Genomic DNA, 24,992 nt, shown 5'->3' with positions numbered 1-24,992 from the left:
TACTATATGATTCATTTTATGTGTCAATTTGTTCGAAAAAAAGTCGAAAAGAAGAAATTTTTTTTAATGTCATGATTTGTATTGTTTTAAACTGTTATGACCTTTTAAAGTTAAATGTAGGTGTTTAATCTAAGAATTTCTTTTTTAAACTTATATACTTGTTTTATACTCAATTGGTAGTATGAAGCTACGAAATATTTTAATTTTTGAAATTGACATATTCTAGTCTGCCCTTTCATAAAATAGTGATTTTTTTTAGTGTTCTATCGAACTTTCGAAAAAAAATACCTGATAACCATTCAGACAAAAAAATATGTTGAAAATGTTTACAGATACAGCAAGTGAGTCTTAATAGCTATAAGATACATTTTCTTTTAAAATACAACTTTTAAAGCTTACGGGAAACTATTCCAAGCTTAAACTTTCACTGTTATATCGCTCTAACTTATCCCCATCCCCCCCAAAAAAAACACCAAACAAACAAACCCGCAATACTATTGTCATTCTTATAGTCAGCACTAAATTGTTTACAAACAAATGTGTTTTAAGCTGCTAAAGACATATGATTCAAACGCTCAGAAAGTCCTTTGTTCTATATTTTGGCTCTCCATTTTTATGCAAAACCTTTTACATTTTTATTTTATGGGTTATTGTTGAAGGTCGTACCGTACACACATACTTCCTTTGGTTTCTTATGGAAATTTGTCCATTGACAACAAACAAACAACATCATCTACTTTATATAAGTATTGTATAAATTACAACGTATTTTGGTGATCTTGCAAAATGATCGTAATCCCGAAAATCGTAAACATATTTTCTTATCTTAAAAAGGGGCAAGAAGGGTTCCATTATCAGGCCAATAAATAAGATTACAGTTAATTTAAAAAAAAATAAAAAATAGGGGTATTTTAACTCTCATAATAACAGTAAACAGATTAACAGCAATGTCAATTTCAAGAAAGCAGACAACAGTTAATTAGTCAATAACAGTACAGCATCAATGATCTTGAATATATGCCACTTTTAACTAAAATATAAAGGCACAGAACCAGGACCGTTTTTCTTATCACCAGCACAGCGTCAGGACAATTCCGTTTAACGAACTTGCACGACTTTTGCAATATAATATTGTTGTTATATACTTTGCATGGTACTTATGACGCATCAGAGAAAAATTAAGCAACAAAACAGTCGTTTTATTGCCGTTCTGATACAATGTAAACAATTGGCACTCACACCACATCTTCCTATATCTATAAACCCACCAGCACAGAATCAGGACCCACCAGCACCTGACAGGACCAACTCACCAGCACAGAACGTTCTCTCGCAGGACAACCATACCCATCGTGTATTAGGACACTAACACACTATGTAACTACTAATATGTTATTATTGTCTATAAGACAATATGATTCTGTCGAATTCCAACAAAATCAAATGATCAAAAATATTACACTGACGATTTTGATACAAAAATTGTCGGAAATCAATTTTATAACAAATCTAAAATGTGTATGAGATATCGATTCTAAAAAAGTATATCGATCTCTGACTTCTTCCTCAGTCAATACAGGCTATATTAGTATACTATATCCAAATTGGGCAATCCAGATCACACTGCATACAAATTCAATTACACTTGATATAATGCACAATGTATTTTAGAACGAGTTGGCACACACTAACATCGATATTTCTTTATAGTACTAATTGTTTTAATTTATTTAAGAATGTGACAATGGTTTTTATGGTTTAAATTGCACAGAACAATGTGCAACATGCTTTAATATGTCTTGTGAAAGATTGGATGGAAATTGCACATTTGGCTGTATTGACAAATACGAAGGAGTGAGGTGCGAAACCTTAGGTATGATTCTAAGCAAATGACAAGTGTTTGCAATAAGCAATTACCAATGGTATTCACTTGGTTTAGGAATGTACAAGTCATTTTTAAATTCTTTTACAGAAGCATATAGAACCAAGATATACAATATAAGTAAAGTATATAAAACATTTTTTACAAGTTGCCGAGAAACTAAAAGCTATGCTTTTTCCCTTATGTCTCACAGAAAGCATTTTTTTTCTTTACTTATTATATTACATGTACTTAATTTATTTCACTTCACTTGACTGGGCAGGGCTAAACTGGTTACTTATTTAAAACCAGTCCATCTATAGACAGGTGTGTCGGGATAATCTAATCAATGAAGTGTTCAGTTATTCGTTCCATATCATACACTCAGTTCATTTGTATATCCGTTAGGTAGGTTATAAGAAATCAATTATAATTATTACGGCATTCATCCTTTCCACACACATCTTTAAATAGACCGTCCTTATGCAAATTAAAACGGAAGTTCCGCCCGATCAGTTGAAATAACATTGGTAATACTCTATACTGATATTGTTTTATTCAGTGATTCTGTTAATGTATGGATTATTGAACAATTTGGCAATTTTGAAAAAAAGTTTATTTTTATTGACCTTTATCATCATTGTGTTTGCCTATACTCTTTGTTGCTTTTGTTGCTTTTCCTTCTACTCCTCACAAAGTTTAAACTAAAGTTAATCCATTTTAGATTTCAGAACTTGAAGTCAAGGTTTTCTGTATTTCTTAAATGTGAATTCAAGTTTGTTTGTAGTCTTCAATTAATTTTTCCTTGAAATACCGATGTTAGTATTTGTTCTTTCAAGGACATTATTTCTACAATGATATTATCTAGTTTTACACACAATACAATGTATTTTAGAACGAGTTGATTTAGGAAAAACACGAGCAGAAAATCAAATAAGTATGGTTGTAATTGCCGAAAGGTAAACTAAATTTTGAAGCCTTAAATTTACAGATCTAGCATTGTACATTGTTGTAAGGTAACAACAAAATTCAATTCAAACACATTTTATCTTGACACACAATAACATCGATATATCTATAATTATAGTACTTGTTGTCCTTATTTATTTTAGAAGAATGTGACGATGGTTTTTATGGTTTAAATTGCACAGAACGATGTGCAACATGCTTTAATATGTCTTGTGAACGATTGGACGGAAATTGCACATATGGCTGTACTGACAGATACGAAGGAGATAGATGTGAAATCTTAGGTATGCTTCAAGGCAAATGATAAGTATTTGCAATAAGCAATTCCCAATTGTATTTACCAGGTTTAGGAATACACAATTTATCTTTAAATTCTTTTATAGAAGCATATAAAACCGAGATACATATACAATATTAGTAAAGTATTTAAAAACAATACTTATAGATGACCGAAACACGGGGTTAAATGTGAGGCTTTTCCGCTGTGTCTCACAGCAAACAATTTTATTTTTACTTTTTCTACTCCATGCTAATATTGATTTATCTTGTGATTTTATTAATGTATGGATTTTGAAACAATTTGGCGATAACGAAAAAAGGTTATTTCTCTTGACTTTTTTTAATATTTTATTTAGATTTTTTTTAAAACATTATCCTGCACTTTGTTTTGATAATTCATGATTTAGTATTGTTACATTAAGAATTAAAAATAGGGAATGTTTCATAGAGACAACAACACGAGCAAAGAGCAGACCAAATGCAAAGAACACCAATAGGTCCTTAACACAACGAGATGATCCCGCACCATGTTGCGGGCTGAGCTTGCCCCTAAACAAAAAGGTGTTCTGGTTCAGTAAAACAGTTGACATTTTCTTCATCACACGAAAACAGCTCTACAGTAGATAAAGGCAACAGTAGTATACTGATGTTAGAAAAGAATATTTATTTGTATTTTATTTGCGAACAATTCAATTAACTTTACGATAAGAGGAACAAAATACTCAACCGAAGTTTGATTTCTAAAACATAATAAATGTTCTTAAATTGTACAAAGCATATCTTTGACAGAATTTGCCTGATAATTCTAAACAGAGTTAAGAAGTCATAATAACAATGCCTCCTGTTTGCTAATAATTTGAATTTATAAATATGAAAACGTTTTCCGTCACAAATGTCTACAAATCTATTTGCCAGAATGTCTTCATTTTAACAATGTGACATACTTGTTTGAATCGAAGATATTAGGTGTCGTCAAACACAATAAGTTCGTCCGTTTATCAATTCGTTTGTGCTTCTGTCTATATATTTTTTATCCGCAACTACATCTTGACCTGCTGGAAACGTTGTTTCAAAACAATGTCTTCTTCGAGGGTGGTAAATTGGGTCAAACCGAAATCTTCTAAGTAGTTTTATGAAGCAAACATTTGTCGATTTAGAATCGAAAGAATGTTTTAGCACGTTAAAACCATATCAGGTCGTCATGTTAGAAATAATATAATTAATTGCATTTCTAATTAACATATAATCATTTTTATAATGTACGGTATGAGTTATCTCAATGGGTACATCCCAGCTCCTTTGTTCTACCAGGGGTGATCTGATAACCCCAGCTTGGGTTTCTTGGGTTTTGCATGCTTTCCATTGTTTTGTTACATATTGGCGGGACTGCCTAATCCACAATAAATCTTAAAATTAATTATTTAGTAAAGTCACACTTTTAAAATTTATGTAGAAAAAATCCATTGTCTTTGGATTCGAACTTAAGACCTTTACCATATCAACCCACTACACAGACCCCTACACCAGGACGACTGGATACCAAAAATCATTAATTTAACATATTTAAAGGATGCAAGATATTTTTCATAATTTGGGAGCTGGCAGAAGTTTATTCAGAGGGATTTTTTAACCCTTTTCAATAATATGGCGAGCAGTCAGACTGATTGTTCAATGGGATTTTAGCCTTTTTCATAATTGGGGCGAGTTGGTAAACAAAAGTAGGGAGATGTTTTAGAAAGTGGCGATTTAGTGTGGGCCGATTTGCCAGTTGGGCGCGATGACATGGTTTCATATTTAAACATCGTGGTCGGGGGTCATTAAGGGTATACATTATATCGTTATATATAAAGTATATTATAATGGTTGTGTGGCGTTCTAAATTTGATTTTATGAATTGTAAATGTTTTTTCTCTATACAACAGCCTTGGTGTGTTGGTGTAATTTCACCCTCTGGCATCCGGCCATCGGGATGATCTTACACTGACACACGGCGTCCTCATGGGATAACTTTTACTGAAGGTTCAACGGAGACATATACCGTCCTACATTCCCTATATTCCCGTATATCAACTTCTTTGACTTATGGTTGTTATTTAGTCTCAATGGTTATGATTTATTCATGTAAGATGTAGTGATGAGTGAATTTTAAAACAGTCAACATGTCTTTTTTAGTTAATGGAGAGTTGAACACCAGAGACAACAATTCCAGTGCATCAATAGTAGGAGGAATAGGGACTGCTGTAGTTGTTATCATTGTTGTATTTGCAATACTTATAATTATATACAGGTAAGTTGCAAATTGTCAATTATAAGATATTTGTGGGTTTTACGTTTAGGCATCTCTGTCGAATTATCTGGACGGAAAAGAAAACTTCATATCGCTTATTTTATCTTTAACCTAATTTATTAAAGCCATTAGATTTTTCAACACGAAAAAGTATCAAGTATATGCTGTGAAATCATAAAGAATTGTTTTTTTACACAAAGAAAACCTACATTGTAATTAGGTTGAAGAAATCAACCTTCGTTTGAGTATTTGGTTCTTCTTACCGCAAAGAAAATAGAATTGTTCGCTAATAAAATATAAATGAAGATACCTGATTATGAATCTTACCTTTGATTAAATATAAAGTGGCAAAGATTTGTGGATTGAAATTAATATCATCTCAAACTTTCAGTTGAATAATTATTATCAGTGTATGGAACAAAACGTATGTCTATCTAGCGGGACATTGAATTGATTTATGCATTACATCAATTTCCATCATACCAAAATGCAGACTGATGTTTCATTATTTCATTTTTAGGCGTAGATCTAAACCAAGTAGGGAAAAGTATATAAGAAACCAAGACAAAATAAACAGAAGCGACGAAAACATGTATTGTAGTGAGTAAATGAACGTGTTGAATTATACACAAAAATAGCAAAATAATAGCGCTCCAAATTGTATTTTCCATTTTGAGATTGATCAAGTATTGAATCATTTTCCCTCGTTCTTTTTGTGTGTTTCATGAAGAAGAATGCTTTGTAAAAATATAAACAATGCGAATTTGTTTTTTCTGTCTAAGTTTACATGTTTTATTGTTCTTAATGTTTTGTTCAAAAAGGAGGGTTATTTTAATTATCTTTCTTAACAAATAGATATAAGATAATGTGGTATAAATACCAATGCGACAACTCTCTATCCAAGTCACAATTTGGAAAAGTAAACAATCATAGAGCATATTAAATATTCAAGTACATTCTACATAAAATATTATATCAATATAAACAGTGATGTTTAATTTATGTTTACTTTAAGATCATAACTTTACACTGAAGACGGAGGATGTATTTCTAAATGTAGATAGTGTACAAGATTTGGCGAAGGATAAACCTCCTTTGACTGGTAAACAAAAGGGTAAAACAAGCGTTATTGAAGTAATGGACGAATATCCAGAAGAGCATGACGAAGAAGACGGAGGAAACATCTATAATAATATACCTTCTGAACAAGCAATTACTCAATATAAAATACATATAGGAGATCTGAAAATGGTTATCAACGAGAAAAGAAAGGAAGATGGTTTCAAAAAGGAATACGAGGTATCGAAACAATAGTTTTGTGTTTAATAACCATTACGAGATTCGCATGTTTTATTGAATAAGAATGTTTAGAAATTATAATTTTAAGATAGAATATTGGGACTACAGGTAAATTCTTGATATGCTATTTAGAATATTAAAAAATCTGCCCATAGTTGAACATAATAGAAACAAGGACAGGAGATACGTTTGACAATGCCACTCCAAGGAAACAAGAACATAAAAAAACAGAACCCACAGTTACCTATATTATTAACGATACATACAACTATTAAACTATAAACTATGACAAGCTCTGGATACACTCAACGAATAAATTTAGTCTATGACACAATATAAATACATTTTTTTTATAAACAAGAATGCGTACATAGTACACGCATAAAACAGGGGAGATGTAGAACAATATCAGAAAGTCAATTATAACTTTGGATCAAATGGCGATAAATGTCAATCCCACCAAACGTGTCTCTTCCCTCTAAATAAAGGCAACAGTAGTATACCGCTGTTCAAACTCATAAATCCATGGACAAAAAACAAAATCGGGGTAACAAACTAAAACTGACGGAAAGACGGAAAGGCATAAATATAAGAGGAGAACAACGACACAACACTACAATGAATTTGGGATAGACAAGTACCGTGACACGTCTTATCGCAATGTCAATTTACACTAAAAAAAATAAGAGAAAACAAGCGACGCAACGTTAAACTATAACACACACAGAAACGAACTATAATATAACAATGGCCATATTCCTAACTTGGTACAGGACATTTTTAAAAGAAAAAAAAATGGTGGGTTGAATCTGGTTTTGTGGCATGCCAAACCTCGCACTTTAATGGCAATATTAAATATAACATAGAAATGACAACATAATAGTACAGGACTACAATACAAATAAAAAGGAAAACAAAAAGCATCAGGTTTAAAATTTAATACGCCAAAAACGCGCCTCGTCCACGCAAGACTCACCAGTGACGCCCAGATATAAAAGATCGAAAGCGAAAAAAAGTACAAAGTTGTACAGCACTGAAGATCAAAAGTTGACATGTCCGTAATACTCAATTTTGCCCAAACGTGTCCGATAATTGTTATTCGCCGAAACTTGTCCACTTTTAAAGGCCAAAACATCACACGTCTTTTAGCGCTAATATACGAACATCCTTAATGATATCAATAACGTTTACGGCAGTTCTATTATAGGGAAATAGTTAATGAAATGGTCATTTATTATCACTAGTTTGTTCAATGCCGGTTGTTAACGATTATCACAATTGCAAATTCAATCTGTAACATAAGATTTAACTTTTCGCTAAAATTTTGATTTTCCAGTGGCAAATTTATCATTCGCATTAGGAGCGAACATACCAATAATTTCAATACAGTTGAATTAATCCGAATATTGCACGGCGGACTTTCAACTGAATTTACTTCCCCATTTTTCAACAGTTCTGGTATTTTAAAAGCTCTTCAAATCATAAACTGGTTAGCATTTTTGTAATGTTATGTTTCGAGCATCACTTAATACACACTAACAAGAGACATAACGTCCAGTGCCAAATATTTCAGGTCTATTATGATACCGGGATTTTTGGCTTGGGCATAATGTTTATTGTTTTTCGGGATTACGCTAAATGAAATGTTCATCTATTTGAAAAATTTACAAGAGTGAGTAAAGACTAATATCTTAATGACCTCAGTAAGAAACGACTTCCATCTCCGTTATGTAAAAGAGGCTGTTTTAAATAAAAGTTGCAGAAATAAAAAAAAATGAATTCCAAAATTCGACTGATGCGGGCACAATGAAAGAGTGAAAAACTTCAAAGGTTTTCAAGCGCAGAGAATAAGGCATTCATCTAAACGGGGTATCTGATTTAATACCTATAATTTAGCTGAGCATGGCTGCTAACATTTACATCCGACATAGCCGAACGGACGCTCACACTTTTACCAGGGTTAAACTGCCAAAAAATATTTATTTTTATGTTTTCAATGCAATTATAGTAAAATGAGTATACGTTAAGGAAAAAACAATTACTAATATACCTACGAATATATATATATAATGAACACGAATGATAGTTCCAGTAAAAGAAAAAAAAGCTTGATATGGACACGTTTGGGCGTTGATACAAATGACACGCTGTAGCGCTCTTTTACATTCATACATGTTTCGCAGTCCAGTGACGTTATATGGACACGTTTGGGGAAATCGGACACGTTTTTTGGGGAAGGACACGTTTCTAAGAATTACTCGTATGTCAGTCAAAGTTAAGATTCATTCATTGCCGTACATTAAGTACCCAATTTCAGTCACTTTGCTTGCAGCTGAATAAAATCAGCGTGATCCATGTTCGGAGATTTCACTATTTGTTATAGTTCTGTATAAATCAACATCATGCTGATTATTTTAAAAGGAAAATGAAAAGAACTGAATTGACTGCAGGTAATCATCTGAAGAGTACAGTGAAATATTAACATAGTGCGAAAGACTGAACATTATGTTTTAATTTATTATTCAAACTTTTCAGCAGTAGTGAAGATTAAAATAACCGTTTAAGACTTAACTTATTTACTAGTGGTAATGTTCAGTTTCCTCATAACCAGAGACGGGGCGGAACAGCGCTACATAATTCATTCGAACAAATAGTAAAAATAAGTTGACAATTTCTTATCTTACCTGCTCGTCGCTTTATAACAATAAATAAGCGCAACGTACATGTACATATTTAATAGCAATTGGCATTGGTGTCATATTGCAACTACTGCATAGACTAAATGTTCAATGACTTAAGGGTAAACAGCTAAAACTCAAACTAAATGAGTCGTCGCACACAGTAACACCACTGCCGTGTGCATGTCAATACTGCATGTTCATTTATAAATTACAAAACAAATGGTTATTCTGAACAGTAGGTTATGTGACTTGTATTCTAAATTTAGAGCTTGTTAAGACAAATCACTGTGATAATTAGAATTTAGGAGATTGCATGTTGATAGTCCAAGATACCAGCTGAGATGTATTTTGATCCTTCGTGTTGTTCAGCTGCTATCTTGTTGACAATTACCTTACGTCTCCATCTTTTTATCTGAAAGTATTTATAGTATTAATTAAGTCAGTAGGCTTTGTTTTTGTTACTAAATATTATTAATATATATTTGACTTAAATTGTCAACGTGGATATATTGATGTGAAAACATTTTTCAGCTCTTACCTAAAGGACTTGTTTATGCACATGTCGAAGGTTCAAAAGAGGAAAACAAAGTTAAAAATCGCTTTCTTACAACATGGCCATGTACGTATTATCTCAGCATTTTTTTTTACCTATAATCTGTATCGAACAATAGTTAGGTTCGAGAACCAATACACTTTTGCAATGTTAGATAAGATAGTGTTGTGTTGTTTCTGGATTGAAATATAATCTGTTTATTCAGAGATAGTCAAAATTGTATTACACAAACAGTAAAATAATTATCTTTCTGAATTCGTTTACTGGACAAATTACGATAGCTAATAAGATAATTTAGGATGTTGACTTCCATAGGTGTTATAACCTTACGGTTTTATCACTTCCATAACGTTTTTGTATGGTTTTGATTTTTCGATTAGTTTGGTCTCGAGCATCGCTGAAGGATAGTTATTGACGAAATGCACATCTGGTGTAATATAATTAGTTACGTTAATGTAATTCAAATTTATATAGCCAAACATAATCTTCGGAATTATAACTAAAAATCTATATAACACAAAATCTAAATAACTAAAAATCTAAATTCTTATCAAAGGATGGACCAGATTACTATTTTGTCGAGTTTCGGAGCATCTTACAACAGTAAAACGTTTTGGTTATCACACCATATCTGTTTATTTACAAATAAAGCCAATACAAACATTTCTCTCTTTGTTATAGCCTAATAGGTGGTTCAGAAGTAATAACATATGTTTTTTTCCTGTCGCATTTTTTTTTTGGATTAATTTGTCATTTAAACCTGCGGCACTGCATACCTTTCTTGTACATATGACAGTAGAGAGTTTATTTTAAAGATAAATGTTGTGTCAAATTGTGAGAAGGTGTCGTCGTTGTTACCATTTTCATTTCCATCTTTTGACTAGCTCACATTCTTTCGAATGAGAATTTAATCAACGTCCTGTTCCTGTCCTTAAATTTGATAGACACAAATGTTTTTTTTCATATTTTTGTCTTAACTGTTTTTTTTTTTGTATAATTTAGTCTTATATTTTTATATTTTCATAAATGAATGAATAAATAAATAACTGGATTAATAAATAAATAAATAAATAAATAAAAAAAATATAGCTATTCTAAACTATTTAAAAAATCAATGTACAGTTAAGAAGACAAGTATGTTTGCAACTACTGATTTCTCGTCACTATTATATTTGTTATGTAATTATGTAATTATGTTTTATATATTTAAGTTTTCCTAACCGAACATGATGAATAAGTTAATGTATACACGAATAAATGAATACATGAAAAAAACAAATAAACTATTAAATAAAGCTATCCTTAAATGTTCTAAATATATAAATAAACTGTTCTAAATGTACAATTTATCATATAAGTGTTTGATTATGTCATGTTTATATCAAACTAATTGTTACATGTACAGTTTGTTAAAGACGTTAACATATACATAAATAATCTAAAAACCGTGACTATTTTCTTGTAGATGACCACTCAAGGGTTGTGCTGACTAGAGATAACAAACATGATTACATAAACGCTAGTTACATTGATGTAAGATAACTTCCCTTTATATAACTCTTTTATAACGTTTTTATTTTCAAGTAAATCAAAATAAATAAAGGTGTAATACATACTTCAAAGTGCATAACATCTATTCATGCCATGAATGCATTGGGTTTACACATTCGGGCAGATCTGCATGGCTGGTAGTACAGGAGGAGACTCCTTATTAAATTGACGCAACCGGTTGCCTGCCTTTCTGGGTTCATGCGCTTGCCTCAATTTGTTATTCTAACCGTTTATGCAAGTTATGCATGGGTTAGCTAATATTTGTTGAATTTACAACCATATTTGAAAGCGGGATGTACTATATTAAAGTATTTCAAAGTGTTGTTAATAAGAAAATGTTTGCATTGCCATTCTGCTTCTAATTATATCCAGCCTATTTGATTTCAGAGCTATAACAAAGAAAAGGCATACATAGCAACACAAGGTTCGTTTATCATGTTTATATTAATAGTTTTATAGTTAAAGACATAGACTTGCATTTAATTTCAGTCTGTTTTATGTTTTCAATGTCTGTCTCAAGCATTGTACTTAAGAAGTTAAGCAATGCTTAACTGGACATTTCTTTTCTAAAATTAAAAATAGTTACTTTTACAGCTGAAAGGGCATCATAAAGTTTCGTTGGGTAAGAAAATATTTCCTTTGTTTAAAAGCATACGGTATGAATATAGTTTAAACGAAATCTTCGATTATTGCTAATTTCTATATATCGGATAGGGGGCCAGAGGAATTATTCAGGTAACAGTTCAAACCGAACAAATGATATATAATGCCATTTCTTTTACTGTATAAGTTCTTTCAAGCTTTTCGTTTTGTAAGTAGGTCCAAAAAAGAACACTCTTAGAGATTTCTGGCAAATGGTCTGGCAGGAAAATGTTTGCAAAATAGTGATGGTAACGAAACTAGTAGAGGGGAGAAGGGTATGTACATCTATTTTCATACATATAATTTCAGTCAAATTATATATAAAGCCAATCTATAAAATGTATTGAGCAAACAGTCGTCAGTGTGTATTGAGGTTCTCGGATAATTTACAAAAAAAATATACATGCAAAGTAGCAGATGTTTCCCATGCCAATGCATTCGATTGCTGTCGTTTTGGAGTGGATGTGAAACCCTCAGTTTTTGTTTGTTATCTTGATTTCTGTCTTCCTAGTCGAATTACGACATGATGGTTGTGTTATTTCATAATGACATCACAAGGGACTTTTTCACAAAAGTGTGCATACTATATATATCAACGTAATTATTCATTAATCAAGCAACACAATGTAAAAGGTTTCCTTAGTAAACATAGATGTGCAATATCAAGGGATAATGTTGTATATTATTAACCCTCCATTCACCTATGTGATATGTATATATTGTTGACATGCAATTATGTGAGGCGTGTATGTTTTAGTGCTTGCGTTGGAAATACACGCATTCATAGACGTCGATTCCCTCCATTTTTGTGCAGGCTATGAGCATTTTTTTTAATTCAGTATTTATTGACGTGTATACTGATAAATATCAACTTAACTTAAAAGTCTTAGATTGAACATATCCTAATTTGACTGACCATTTTAGTAGTCTCGATGTAGTGTGTTCGCCCCGAGTGCGGGATTTTGTGAGTTCGAACCCCGGATTAGTCTAACCAATACTTCAAAATATGCTGTGTTGCTTTGCCGCTAATCTTGCGGCATTAATGCGTAGAAGGAAATACTGGTCAGCTCGGAGTCGGAATCTTTAGTCAGGGTAGGATGAAATGTTTTTCTGCGGACTTTTACCTAGTGAACTAGCTCGTTTAAATCCTGCTCAGCTCGTCGGTCTGGTACAAGGCAGGGCTATTTTTGTTTTGTTTCATTAACATGTTCTCGATATGAATAGTACTGTTTACATGATGAATCAGAACATGACTGATGTTTTACTAGTGGTAGTGTGTGTTTGTTATTTTTGTATGGATCGTCTTTTTTGATAATGGAAACAAACACAGTGATAAATTAATGTTTCCTAAATATACATTACTCAATCTAAGAAAACCAAACTTGCTCAATTAAAATGATACATGATAAAGCTTTTAATATATAACTAAAGATGACCGATCGAATAATGCAGGATCTTCTTTGATTGGGTATGTTTTGTTTAGATATTGTATAACAATTATCTTTAAAATGGAGTTAGGCAATAGTAAATAGGTGTGTGATTAATAAAACATATGTCTCAGATCTTTGGTTCATGTACGTATTCATGTCTGTATGCAACAAACATAATGTTATATCTAAATACATCATTTTTATATCACACGCACTTTTGAAATTTTGTATTTCAGAAATGTGAACAATACTGGCCTGAGTCTGTCGATAGAGCAACCGTGGTAGACAACTTTAGACTTACAATGACAAAGGAGAAGTGTTATACCGTTTTTGTGTACAGATCAATTATTGTTAATAATAAAAAGGTAATTTTAATTCAATAATTTCAATTTACATCAGTCATTGGTAAAACTAATGCAGTACATTTGACGCATTTCTATCTTCTACACCAGAACACCATATGTATAGAAAACATAATATTGACGTAGTAACTTTATACATGTTATGAGATTTTTCAAAGAAGAATGTAAATATAACCCACAAAAAAAACAATTTAAGAAGAATTCCTATAAGAATTCATCGTTGCACTAATATACTGTTTACACTTTTATTATTCACTTGGCTTCAAAAAAGGCAGCAGTAGTATACCGGCCGTTGTCATAAGTCACAAATCGATTTTGAGAGAGCAAATCCAGGTAACAAACTATAGTCAACGTCACGTAAATTTGGCACAATGTTTTTTGTCCAAATTTTGTTAAATATCAGCCGCGTTCACTCGGGATGATGTTTTTCAATTAGCAGGAAATATCCATTCCAAATATCCACTACTGTCCTACCTTTTATTGTGTTTGCACTGTATAATCCTGACCTTCACATTTTAAAGATTTATTACATTGTAAAACAGCCATCTTGGTTTCTATGAGGATCCTTATTTACATACTATTCGTTACTCTCTGGTAATATCATTGTCCTTGATGATACAGTTTCCCGCGCTTTTTGTATAAAGATGATGAAAAGCTCCGAGAGACACGATAAAACAGACAGCACGTGGAACCCCACAGCAACACTTCTGGAAATAACAATGTCGAATTCTACCATGCAAAACAATCTTGCATTAGGTGAAGGTCAGGATTATACAGTACAAACACAATAAAAGGTAGAACAGTAGCTGATTTTTGGAATGATATTTTATTCCGCTAAATGAAAAACATCATCTTCAATGAATGCGGTTTTTAGTTTAAAAATTTTCAACCAAAAACATTGTGCCAATCTAACCTGACGGTGACTATAATTCCGAGTAAAACACATTAACTAAAAGAGGGAATCAAAGAAACAACAGGAACATTGAAGTGCAAAAAAAACAAACGCCACCATACATTGAAACGAACTTTTTGATAAGAAACGCCTTATGTCTGACTTGAAATAGGTTAGTTTAAGAAAGAAATTGTGATTTGAAACTTTCTCTGTGTCTAGCCAAACCTCCCGCGGTTATGACAATTTCAAAAAATATTGCTAAAATGAAAACACTACTGACAGAAATATAGCACAAACACACGCAATAAGACTCGTCACTGAGAAACGCATAAACAAAAAATATAATAGTCGACAAAACATGCAAACCTTAGAACAAATTAATATAAGCACTTTATACTTGTTTCTGAATCCTAATTCTGAATGTGTTTATAAGAGAGGGACGAAAGATACCAAAGGGACAGTCAAACTCATAAATCTAAAAACAAACTCACAACGCCATGGCTAAAAATGAAAAAAAAGACAAACAAACAACAGCACACACGACACAATATAGAAAACTAAAGAATAAACAACACGAACCCCACCAAAAAACTAGGGGTGATCACAGGTGCTCCGGAAGGGTAAGCAGATCCTGCTCCACATGCGGCACCCGTCGTGTTGCTTATGTGATAACAAATCCGGTAAATAGTCTAATTCGGTAGGTCACATTCAGGAAAGGGAAGGGGATTGTAGTTACGACGTAAGGAACATATCCGATATAAAATATACATAAAATATTCATAATAAAATGTTGTTCACATCAAACCGCAGAACGAAAATCTAACAGCAACGACAGACACCACTGGACATCACAAACAGTGACGCACTTACGTAACAAACAAACATTTTGAACATTATACAATTATTTTCACAACACTAGTCCAAACAATTTTCATGACAATGATGGTACTGTAAGGCGTAAGTTGTAACTTAGTTACACTGTGCATTACACATACATATGTCAGTAATTGTTTCTTGTTCTATATATTTTTTACAAGCAAAGTTTAAAAAGCATATCGCATAGAAGTTTAACCTTGAACTCAATAACATGCGTATGATACAACATGTACAAGGAACTATACAAATTTTCAGATAAATTTAAGAAAAATAAAGTGTTTTTACATGTACCAAATCACGAGGAATTCAAATGCTGCAAGAGATAGTAAACTCTTATGTATTGTTTTGTTCCTCTACAAATGCACGATAGAATTAAACACAGTTAAAAGTAAGTGAAATGCAAACGTTGTACTTTTAGTCCAAACATACACTAAGCTATAATTTAATGTTAGGCGAAGGTAATTTCTTCTAATTACAGAACAAGCAAGAACGGATAGTTCATCATTTTCATTTCACTGAATGGCCGGATCATGGCGTTCCAGATAGCGTCAAACTGGTATCATTTTACAGAAAAGTAAAAGCCGAAAAATGTGATGTGATTGGTCCAATGCTGGTCCACTGCAGGTACATACATATGCTTAGGCCATAAAACCAACATTTGAAAGTTCGCATGAAAAACTGATCTTCCTTTGGGTACATATGTCATCCTATCCTCTTTGTCATACATGATAATACATCTAATATCTTAATTCAGATATAAATGTATATGTGTTCGCTGGATTAGTTCAGCTCTTGGTGAGGTCGCGGAATGAGCGGCGTGAAAATGTAAAGTTTCGTTGTTTTCACGATATTATCACATCCTCATTACGCCTCTACGAAGATCCCGCTACGAATATTCCACGTTCCTATCACGCTTTTTCTGCGACCTCACCACGATAATCACGATTTTACTACGCTCATCACATTATCACTATGACCATATCCGATTGCAACACGATCTTACCAGGCTTTTTTTGTGATTATATCACGATAATACTACGATCATATCACGTTCATAACTCGATCTTACTACGCTACTCGCAGCAATAACGCCAATATCGCGTTCCATATAAGTGCTGTTCTATTCCATCCATTTCTCACTAATATAAAGATTTCTCGGAGACAACACAGTCATGCCATTAAAATCTTCCAGAACTCGTGGGCGTGGTGGTAGGGAAGGAGTTGAGAAAGATGGACCTCTGATACGAATTCTGACCCAGTAGAGATGTCGAACCGATCAATCCAACCTGAATCTGTGTTAATGATTGTAGAAGCATTATTACATGTACATGCTTTTGTGTTTCCATGGTTCAATTAAAACTAATGTTTCAAACTAAACCAGAGTTTTTATATATGTTATATGACAATTACAATGAAAATGACTAGAACTCAAAATGGTCGTAGTATGAACGTAGTCAAGTCGTAAGGAGAGCGTGATGAGGACGGCATGAGCGTGCTAGAATCGTACTTTGAACAGATTGGTATTAACGTAGTATAGTCGTAGTAGAAGCGTTGTTGGGTCGCAGTGAACACGTGATGGTCAACATGAGGTCGTAGCAACGTCGCTATGAGATCGTAGCGCAGTCTCTTCGTCTAATATCGTGCTCTTGCTACGATGGTACAGCGACATGGTCAAAGTTGGCCAAGCTCGTCACGATCATAAAGACCTCAACACGATCGTACCAATTTCTTACAGGGATATATACGATCGTCAACATTTGCATTTGTTTTTAGATCGTAGTACGATCGTAGTCTAGTGTGACTGCGATATTATTTCCTTAAAGGGAAATCACACTATTTATACTACTAATAATAATTCATTGAAAGTTTGCATGTATACAGATCATACTTATTACGATATTTTAGGCAGGAACATTTTTTGGGTTCACCGATGTTGTTTTCGAGATATGACGTCATCAAAACTTAAAGAATCGCGTTATACCAAAATATAGAAATAGCCATCTAAATTGCTTTCAAATGGCAAAATTATTGAAAAACGATTTGAAACTGGAATATCAAATACAGTCAAATTTTATTTGTACCTTAAACGTATTTGATTGTCTCTGTTTCCTTATTTTTGGAGGTCTTTGGACATTTCCCGCCATTTTTAATTGCTATTTATAATAGATTTTTCTTGAAATAATAAAAATCTACTAATGTTTTTCCTGTCAAACTTATGCATAAGTTACAGCTTCAGGGGAGATTTTAAAAGCATAAATAAAAAAGGGGGGTCACCGACGTTTTAAATCCGTTAAAACGGAAATAATCTTATCGTCGAATTTTGAGGGAACTATAAACTTTTCTGTTAACGTTATAGAACGACGTTGCTGGTATAACAGCATTTCTTGCAACGCTTGGGCTGAATTAAATTATAATAAGTATGTCATCATTGAACTTTTTTGGGGGGTATTTTGATTATTCATTAATATTTTTATCAATCTATCGAATCGTTAAATATAGATGCAGTAACATTTTATTGTAAAGTAATTGTCAAAGTTGAAGTCATCTTTAGTATTTCTTAATTGCATTTGTTGTATGGGAAAAACGAATGTTTGTCTCCGATGATGCCGTATTATGCAAATAAGTTTCGGCTTCCAGGTAAAGAATCTTCTATCTCAGAAAACAGAAGGTATCCGTGCTAAAAAGTAACACGTTCCTTTTAGACTGCAGACAGAATAATTTCACGAACCTGAAATGCCGTGTTTAAATGCTATAAACTCAAAACGTTAATAAAAACTATTTTCGTAAGGAATTAAAAAATGGTTAACATTTCCGTAATTACACAACGATTCATAAGTCAGTTATTCGAACTGTGGAACCCATTTTTTGTCTGAGTTCGATCATCCCGCACCCATTTTTCATATATCGTTTCGTGTTCATTGTACATAATATGTTCAGTGTTCATCGCCTGGGTATGAAAGCTTTATGTATTACTTCAATCTAATTAAAAACCGATCTCTCATCGCGTGACACGCGACATATCAGAAACAGGAGCGATGAGAGATCGGTTTTTAATTAGATTGGTATTACTTATATGTGATATTTCCGTTCGATTATTCGCGCAACCTTGGTACGTTATGAGAAATACAATGAAAGACACATCGTTATATTGATATCAGGAACATATAAGGTTCCCAGTTGATATGTAATAAATAAATCTTTAAACTTATAATAAACGGAACTAGGTTTTTTTCTTGTTCTGTTACATCTTTCCGTGTTTCTGTGGAAAAGTTGATATATTTTACCTAACTATAGTTTTTTTATCAGATGACATGTGAAGTGTTCATAACATTTGTAGACATTTTAATGAGTTCGAGTTCCAGTTAGATTTTGAGTTTATTATAAGTTCGAGTATCATTTCAGTTCACATATTAACTGGAGTAAGAGTTCTAGATAAAGCTCGAGTTCCGCTTAGAACTTCCAAGTTATAGTATTACTGTGAGATAGTATGAGAAATTTTGGTAAGAGTTAAAATTTTGAGATCCGATGTTGAGATGCTAATAAATTAGTATTGTATTATTGTATATCCAATGAAATTAAGAGAAGGATTGCAGTTTCTATTTTCTGTTGGAGGACCTCTGTTTCTTTGAATGTATATTCTTTTATCACATTTATGTTTCAATATATACTTTTGTTTCCCAATACGGATTAATAATAGGTAATTTGAAAATAACTGATTAATTGTGTGTGCCATTTTCAGCACTCTGATATATCATGTTGGTCATTATTTTTAAAGAAATATGGTATCAAGAGAAAATCAGCTGCCTTTGTATTAAAAAAAATCGTAAGGGTTCCGCAGAACCCAGTGTCTCGCCTTCTTTTGCTGTTAATCCCTCAACAAAAATGAGGGGGAAATCAATAAGAATATTCCGCTCGATACTATCTTTTCATTGTAAGAAGCTTCTGTCCAAAATTGGTAAAAAATAAGGATAGTTTATGAATCTAAGAAATGTTTTAAAAACTTTAACTGTACACTGTATGTAATATTAACTGGAAGAAAAACTAAGGTAATTTATGAGTAAAATACGGATAAACAGGTACAAAATTTGAACAAAATTTCCTTCTAGATACTAGCTTGTAATCATAAACGAGTTTCAGTCCAAATTTGGTACAAATCTAGAATAGTATAAGAGAGTTATTAAAATTTAAAAAAAAACGTTAACCACAAAGTCAATGTATTGTTTCCTGGCAGAAAACCTAAGTCTATTTATAAGTAAAATACGGAAAAATGGATATTCTTTTTTCAAAATTTACTTCTGAAAACTATCTTATGCTCATAAATAAGCTTCTGTCCAAGTTTGTTAGAAATCCAGAATAGTTCAGAAAGTTATTAAAAATTTCAAAAATTGTAACCACAGAGTGAATATTTGTGGACGCCGACGCCGACAGAATGTCGGATCGCTATGTCTCCCGTTTCGACTAAAATCGAAGGCTCCACAACAATTGTTGTCCTTTTCAGTCCTGATCGGATTCCGACAATCTCTATATGTCACTGTTTTGTGAAAGGCAAGTGATCACATTGAGAGATCTGAACACGCACCTACATCTGAACTACTAGTTTTTGTTTTGTTTTTTCCCGTCTTTTTCTTAATTTTTGCAAATATTTCAGTGGCAAATATTACACGAAATTCAGCACAAAAACATTTTTTTTATATGAATTGAATATTCTTTCACAAGACAGACCCTGGTGTGATGGTTACAGTTTAGCATTCTGAAAGATATGTTACTCTACATAAATACATGTATTTGTGTGTTAAATATTTCAATTGTCGGCGACTTGTAAAGCCAAATATACAGTGTGGAACTTTTGTTGTTGTGGTCATCAATAGGACCAAAATAACTAGGCATAGTGTTTGATATTCCCATATTGCTATGACGTCTAGCGGTCGTATGTTTTGATCTGCTGGTCGTACAGTTTGCTGCATGTAGCTACAGTTTGAAGAAATACAAAAACGTATATTTTTTTGGGTGCTTAAATTATGTAAGCCTTTACAAAGCATTAAAGAAATATTGAGTATGATTTATTTTATAATACGGTGCTAAATTTTCATTGATTTCGTCAGCAAGCAACCGATGCTTCTTACAGTGATTTTAAAATGGCGTTATTCTTAAATAACGTTTGATATTTCAACAAATGTATGATTACTCTACAAATCACTCGTGTTCATGTACTTGTGCTACACCTCCCCAAAAGATAAAAATAAAATAGAGGTAAAGAGAGACGTAAGACACCAAAGGAATATTTTAGGTTATGTTCTAATTCGCCAAGCTTAACCGAACATAAATTATTTAGTCAATAAAACTCAACACATGTATACTATAGGAATTAGCTCTCCTTGTGAGTAGCACACTTTAATACTTTATTTTTTCTGCAAACATCAAAACCATTTCGTATATTCATATTTCAATATTCAAACGTCCATATGCATCTAATAACTCATCCAAGAAAATCACACAAGTTTCCTCAATACAACAAAGTCCGTATCGGGACTCCATCCCACTAAAAATAAAAATCAACAACAATCTACAAAACACAATAAATACATTATTATTACAATTTATCTCGTCACATCATTAAACTGTCTAACTCAATACCATCAAATGGTTGGGGTGGTTGGGGGATGTGAGTATAACGAAACGGAAGGTATGCTACTCTGTAAAGGCAGAACGTCGAATAACTGGTTATACAAATATTTTATATTTATAATAAGATTCTGCGTGAGAATCACGATCCTACCCTCGTACAAACGGGTAGGATACCTGCATTGCGACATACAATAGCCAATCAAATCATACAATAACATTAAACCAGGTATGCAACCATGTACTCATCAACACGTGTTGAACATAAACAGACACAGACATGTGCTTCCGATACTATTAATAAATATATAAAGATTGATGACACTTGGATAATTTCCGCCGTCACATGTGAAATAAATAATATTTCAAACACGTCACACATTAACGGCCAGTGGCAAGTTAAATACATATTCAGAACTAGAACATATTGACTTATGAATTTTGAACCTGATTTGTATAACCCGACAGGCTGAGCCGGATAAATACAAATGTGAAATTAAGTTTTGATGAATTGTTTATACATGTAGTATAGAAGACTTTATAGTAATGACGTTTCATGTGATCAGAGAAAATTTACAGTCGACAGAATCTCCTTGTTCTTATTAACGTCCCTATGCTGGACAGAAAACTACAAGTTCTGGAAGCTATACGCTTACATGCTGTTTCTCTTGATAATAATATATTGGTTTTTTTTACGGAAAATATACGCTGAATCCCACATACCGCATCGCGACGATACGCTGCCAACAGCTTGGTTACACTAATGACAGGACGATTGTCCGGATTGTGACAGGATATTGACCGGAACTTTCTTGTTATTTGCTAGATTATTTTAATATTTGAATACCTTATAGAGATACAAGACTATTTCTTATGGAAATCTAACAAAAATAGTTTAAAAAATATTTTTGAGCGAAACAAAATTGACCGGACGGATTTCACTCTATGTACGCTTTACGTATACTAAACTGATCGACAAAAAGTGTTAATACCTCTTTTGATTTACAATATTTTTTCATACCACTAAGAAATCTGCGAGATTAAAAGTTATCTTATATGAAAATTTAAATTCTATAGTAAAACAAATTTTTTTTTCTAAAAAAAAAATTGACCGGACGGATTTTATATTCACCAATTTAGGTGTTGATTATATTGAACTGATCGACAAAAAGTTTTTTAAATATATCTTCTGTTTTACAATATTTGTTCATACAATTAAGAAATCTGCGAGATCAATAAATATTTTATTTGAAATCATATAAACTTTACAGTAAACTTAAAGGTTTTTTTTTATATACAAAAATAAGTTGAGCGGACGGTAATTCATATCAAGCCCATATCAAGACCACTATTGGCTATTTTTGTTGCCATACATTGTGATTGTGTCCATTTCAAGTAACATTTTTATTGTTACACTTAAATCAAACCGTGGTTTACTTTCTTCTGCTTTAGTGAACCGTCCCTTCGAGCGGGCCGCCATTTTAGAAATTAGCAACCACTGCGACGGAATCGAAAACGGCGAGGTCATAATACGGCCACGACACTATAGCGGCGTCGAGAGTGATGCGTATGAATAATAGTGTGATTTCCCTTTAAGAACGTTCATGACTTTCTTTCAGACCTAGCGAGTAAAATAGTACCCACATAGCAATGAGTGTTTTCATATCATATATCCCATTGAACTGTATATTAACGACATTACTAAAGTAGGAGGTCGGCTTCAAATATAACTATCTTTCCGAATTCAAACTAAAATCTATGAAAAACGTAATGAGTTCAATCCAATAATTGTCGATTTCTCATTTCTTACATTATTTGTTTTGAAATGCATGCGACTTCCAAAGTTGTTATGTGATATCGTGATTTGTCATGCTAGTATTTTTAACAGAATTAAATTATTGAGAAACTAATAAAATTGAGAATGGAAAAGAGGATTGTATCAAAGAGACAACAACCCGACCATAGAAAAAAAACCAGCCGAAGGTCACCAACAGGTCTTCAATGTAACGAGAAATTCACGCACCCGGAGGCGTCCTTCAGCTGGCCCCTAAACACATATATACTAGTTAAGTGATAATAAACGCCATACTAATTTCCAAATTGTACACAAGAAACTGAAATTAAAATAATACAAGACTAACAAAGATCAGAGGCTCCTGACTTGGGACAGGCGCAACCATGCAGCGGGGTTAAACATGCTTATGAGATTTCAACCCTCCCCCTATACCTCTAACTGACATGCCAGCTCCAGACTTCAATTAAACTGATTGAAAGATTATGATTTCATCATATGAATATCAGGCACAATCCTTTCCGTTATGGGTTTAGTATCATACCATCATAACATATATGAGAAGAACATAACCCGTGTCATGCCAACAACTGGTTTTTGAATAAATGTGTTTAGTTCCGATGCAAAGACCCTATAAGTGAATCAATATTAACGCCAAAATTTGCAATCTTTAATGACCTGACAACAGTATCGTAACTATACCCCTTCTTAATAAGTCTATTTAAAGGTTTTGATAGTTTCTGCGGTGAATATTGACATTTTTGTGCTTTATAAAGAATATTTCCATAAAAATTTGGATGTGAAATACCAAAACGTATAAGAAGTCTACATGTTGAGCTATATTTACGAATGATGTCCTAAAAATGGATAATTAACGATAGGAAATGAAAAATCATCTCTTTTATCAAAAATTTTAGTATTACGCTTTCCGTTAGTGATATAGATATCAAGATCGAGGAAAGGGCAGTGGTCATTGTTAGTATTAGCTTTATTTAAAGTAAGTTCAACAGGATAAATTTCTTTAGTATACATACTGAAGTCGTCATTATTGAGAGCCAAAATGTCATCCAAATATCTAAAAGTATTATTAAATTTGTTTATCAGATGTTGTTTCGATGGGTCTTTGCTGATTTTTGTCATAAATTGTAACTCATAGCAATACAAAAACAGATCCGCAATAAGTGCGGCACAGTTAGTCCCATTGAAATTCCGATAACCTGACGATATACGGAATCTCCAAAGCGAACAAAAATGTTATCTAGTAAAAATTCAAGGGCATATATAGTATCAAAGCATGTCCAATTGACATACTTTTTTTTGTTTATTGCTACTAAAAAATGACCTAAAAGAGTTTGAACATATATATTCACATTCTGACATTTTAAATGTCCATTTAATTAGGTGGGTGAATTTTTTTCTTAATAAGAATGTGATGAAATGTGGTATACAGGGCAGAAAAATCTAAACTTTGAACAGATTCGAAATCACCAATATAATGTCGACTTCATAAATATTGCCATCACAAGTGACATATTGCACTTGAGCGTCCAAAGTGTACCAACCTGTTCATGTATCAAATAATAAACATAGTTTTGAAGGTTTCCTTTTGAAATCTCAGAGCCTAAAATGGTATCAATCCTTTCACCTGTATGATAGATTTCTGTACTCAATTATATATATATATATATATGTGTCATGTATATTTTAGCGCTGGAGTTGGTAGGACAGGCACATTCATAGCTGTGGATGCAATTTATAAAAATAGCAGAAAAGTTGGGTTCGTTGATATTATGGAGTATGTTCTTATGATGAGGAAAGACCGCATGAACATGATTCAAACACATGTATGTATGATTTTGAACAAACATTTAAAATAAAAGTGTTGGTATTTGAGGC

At 32.6% G+C, this 24,992-nt stretch overlaps 1 protein-coding gene across 1 annotated transcript in view; it reads left to right on the top strand.

Annotated features, from left to right (window-relative positions):
* Positions 1-24,992, top strand: part of LOC134707362 (receptor-type tyrosine-protein phosphatase epsilon-like) — a 72,764-nt gene that overhangs the window by 23,340 nt on the left and 24,432 nt on the right. The window contains exons 6-17 of the mRNA XM_063567068.1: positions 1,736-1,873; positions 2,974-3,114; positions 5,282-5,396; positions 5,917-5,996; positions 6,412-6,695; positions 9,908-9,995; positions 11,395-11,462; positions 11,868-11,904; positions 12,300-12,397; positions 13,789-13,917; positions 16,161-16,306; positions 24,805-24,940. Coding sequence (XP_063423138.1) covers positions 1,736-1,873; positions 2,974-3,114; positions 5,282-5,396; positions 5,917-5,996; positions 6,412-6,695; positions 9,908-9,995; positions 11,395-11,462; positions 11,868-11,904; positions 12,300-12,397; positions 13,789-13,917; positions 16,161-16,306; positions 24,805-24,940 — 1,460 coding nt within the window. The remainder of the gene's footprint in view (positions 1-1,735; positions 1,874-2,973; positions 3,115-5,281; positions 5,397-5,916; positions 5,997-6,411; positions 6,696-9,907; positions 9,996-11,394; positions 11,463-11,867; positions 11,905-12,299; positions 12,398-13,788; positions 13,918-16,160; positions 16,307-24,804; positions 24,941-24,992) is intronic.

The sequence above is a fragment of the Mytilus trossulus genome, chromosome 1, assembly GCF_036588685.1.
Source record: "Mytilus trossulus isolate FHL-02 chromosome 1, PNRI_Mtr1.1.1.hap1, whole genome shotgun sequence".
NCBI classification, from domain to species: domain Eukaryota; kingdom Metazoa; phylum Mollusca; class Bivalvia; order Mytilida; family Mytilidae; genus Mytilus; species Mytilus trossulus.
The sequence above is the reverse complement of the archived record's forward strand: the minus strand, read 5'-3'. Positions and strand labels throughout refer to the sequence as shown.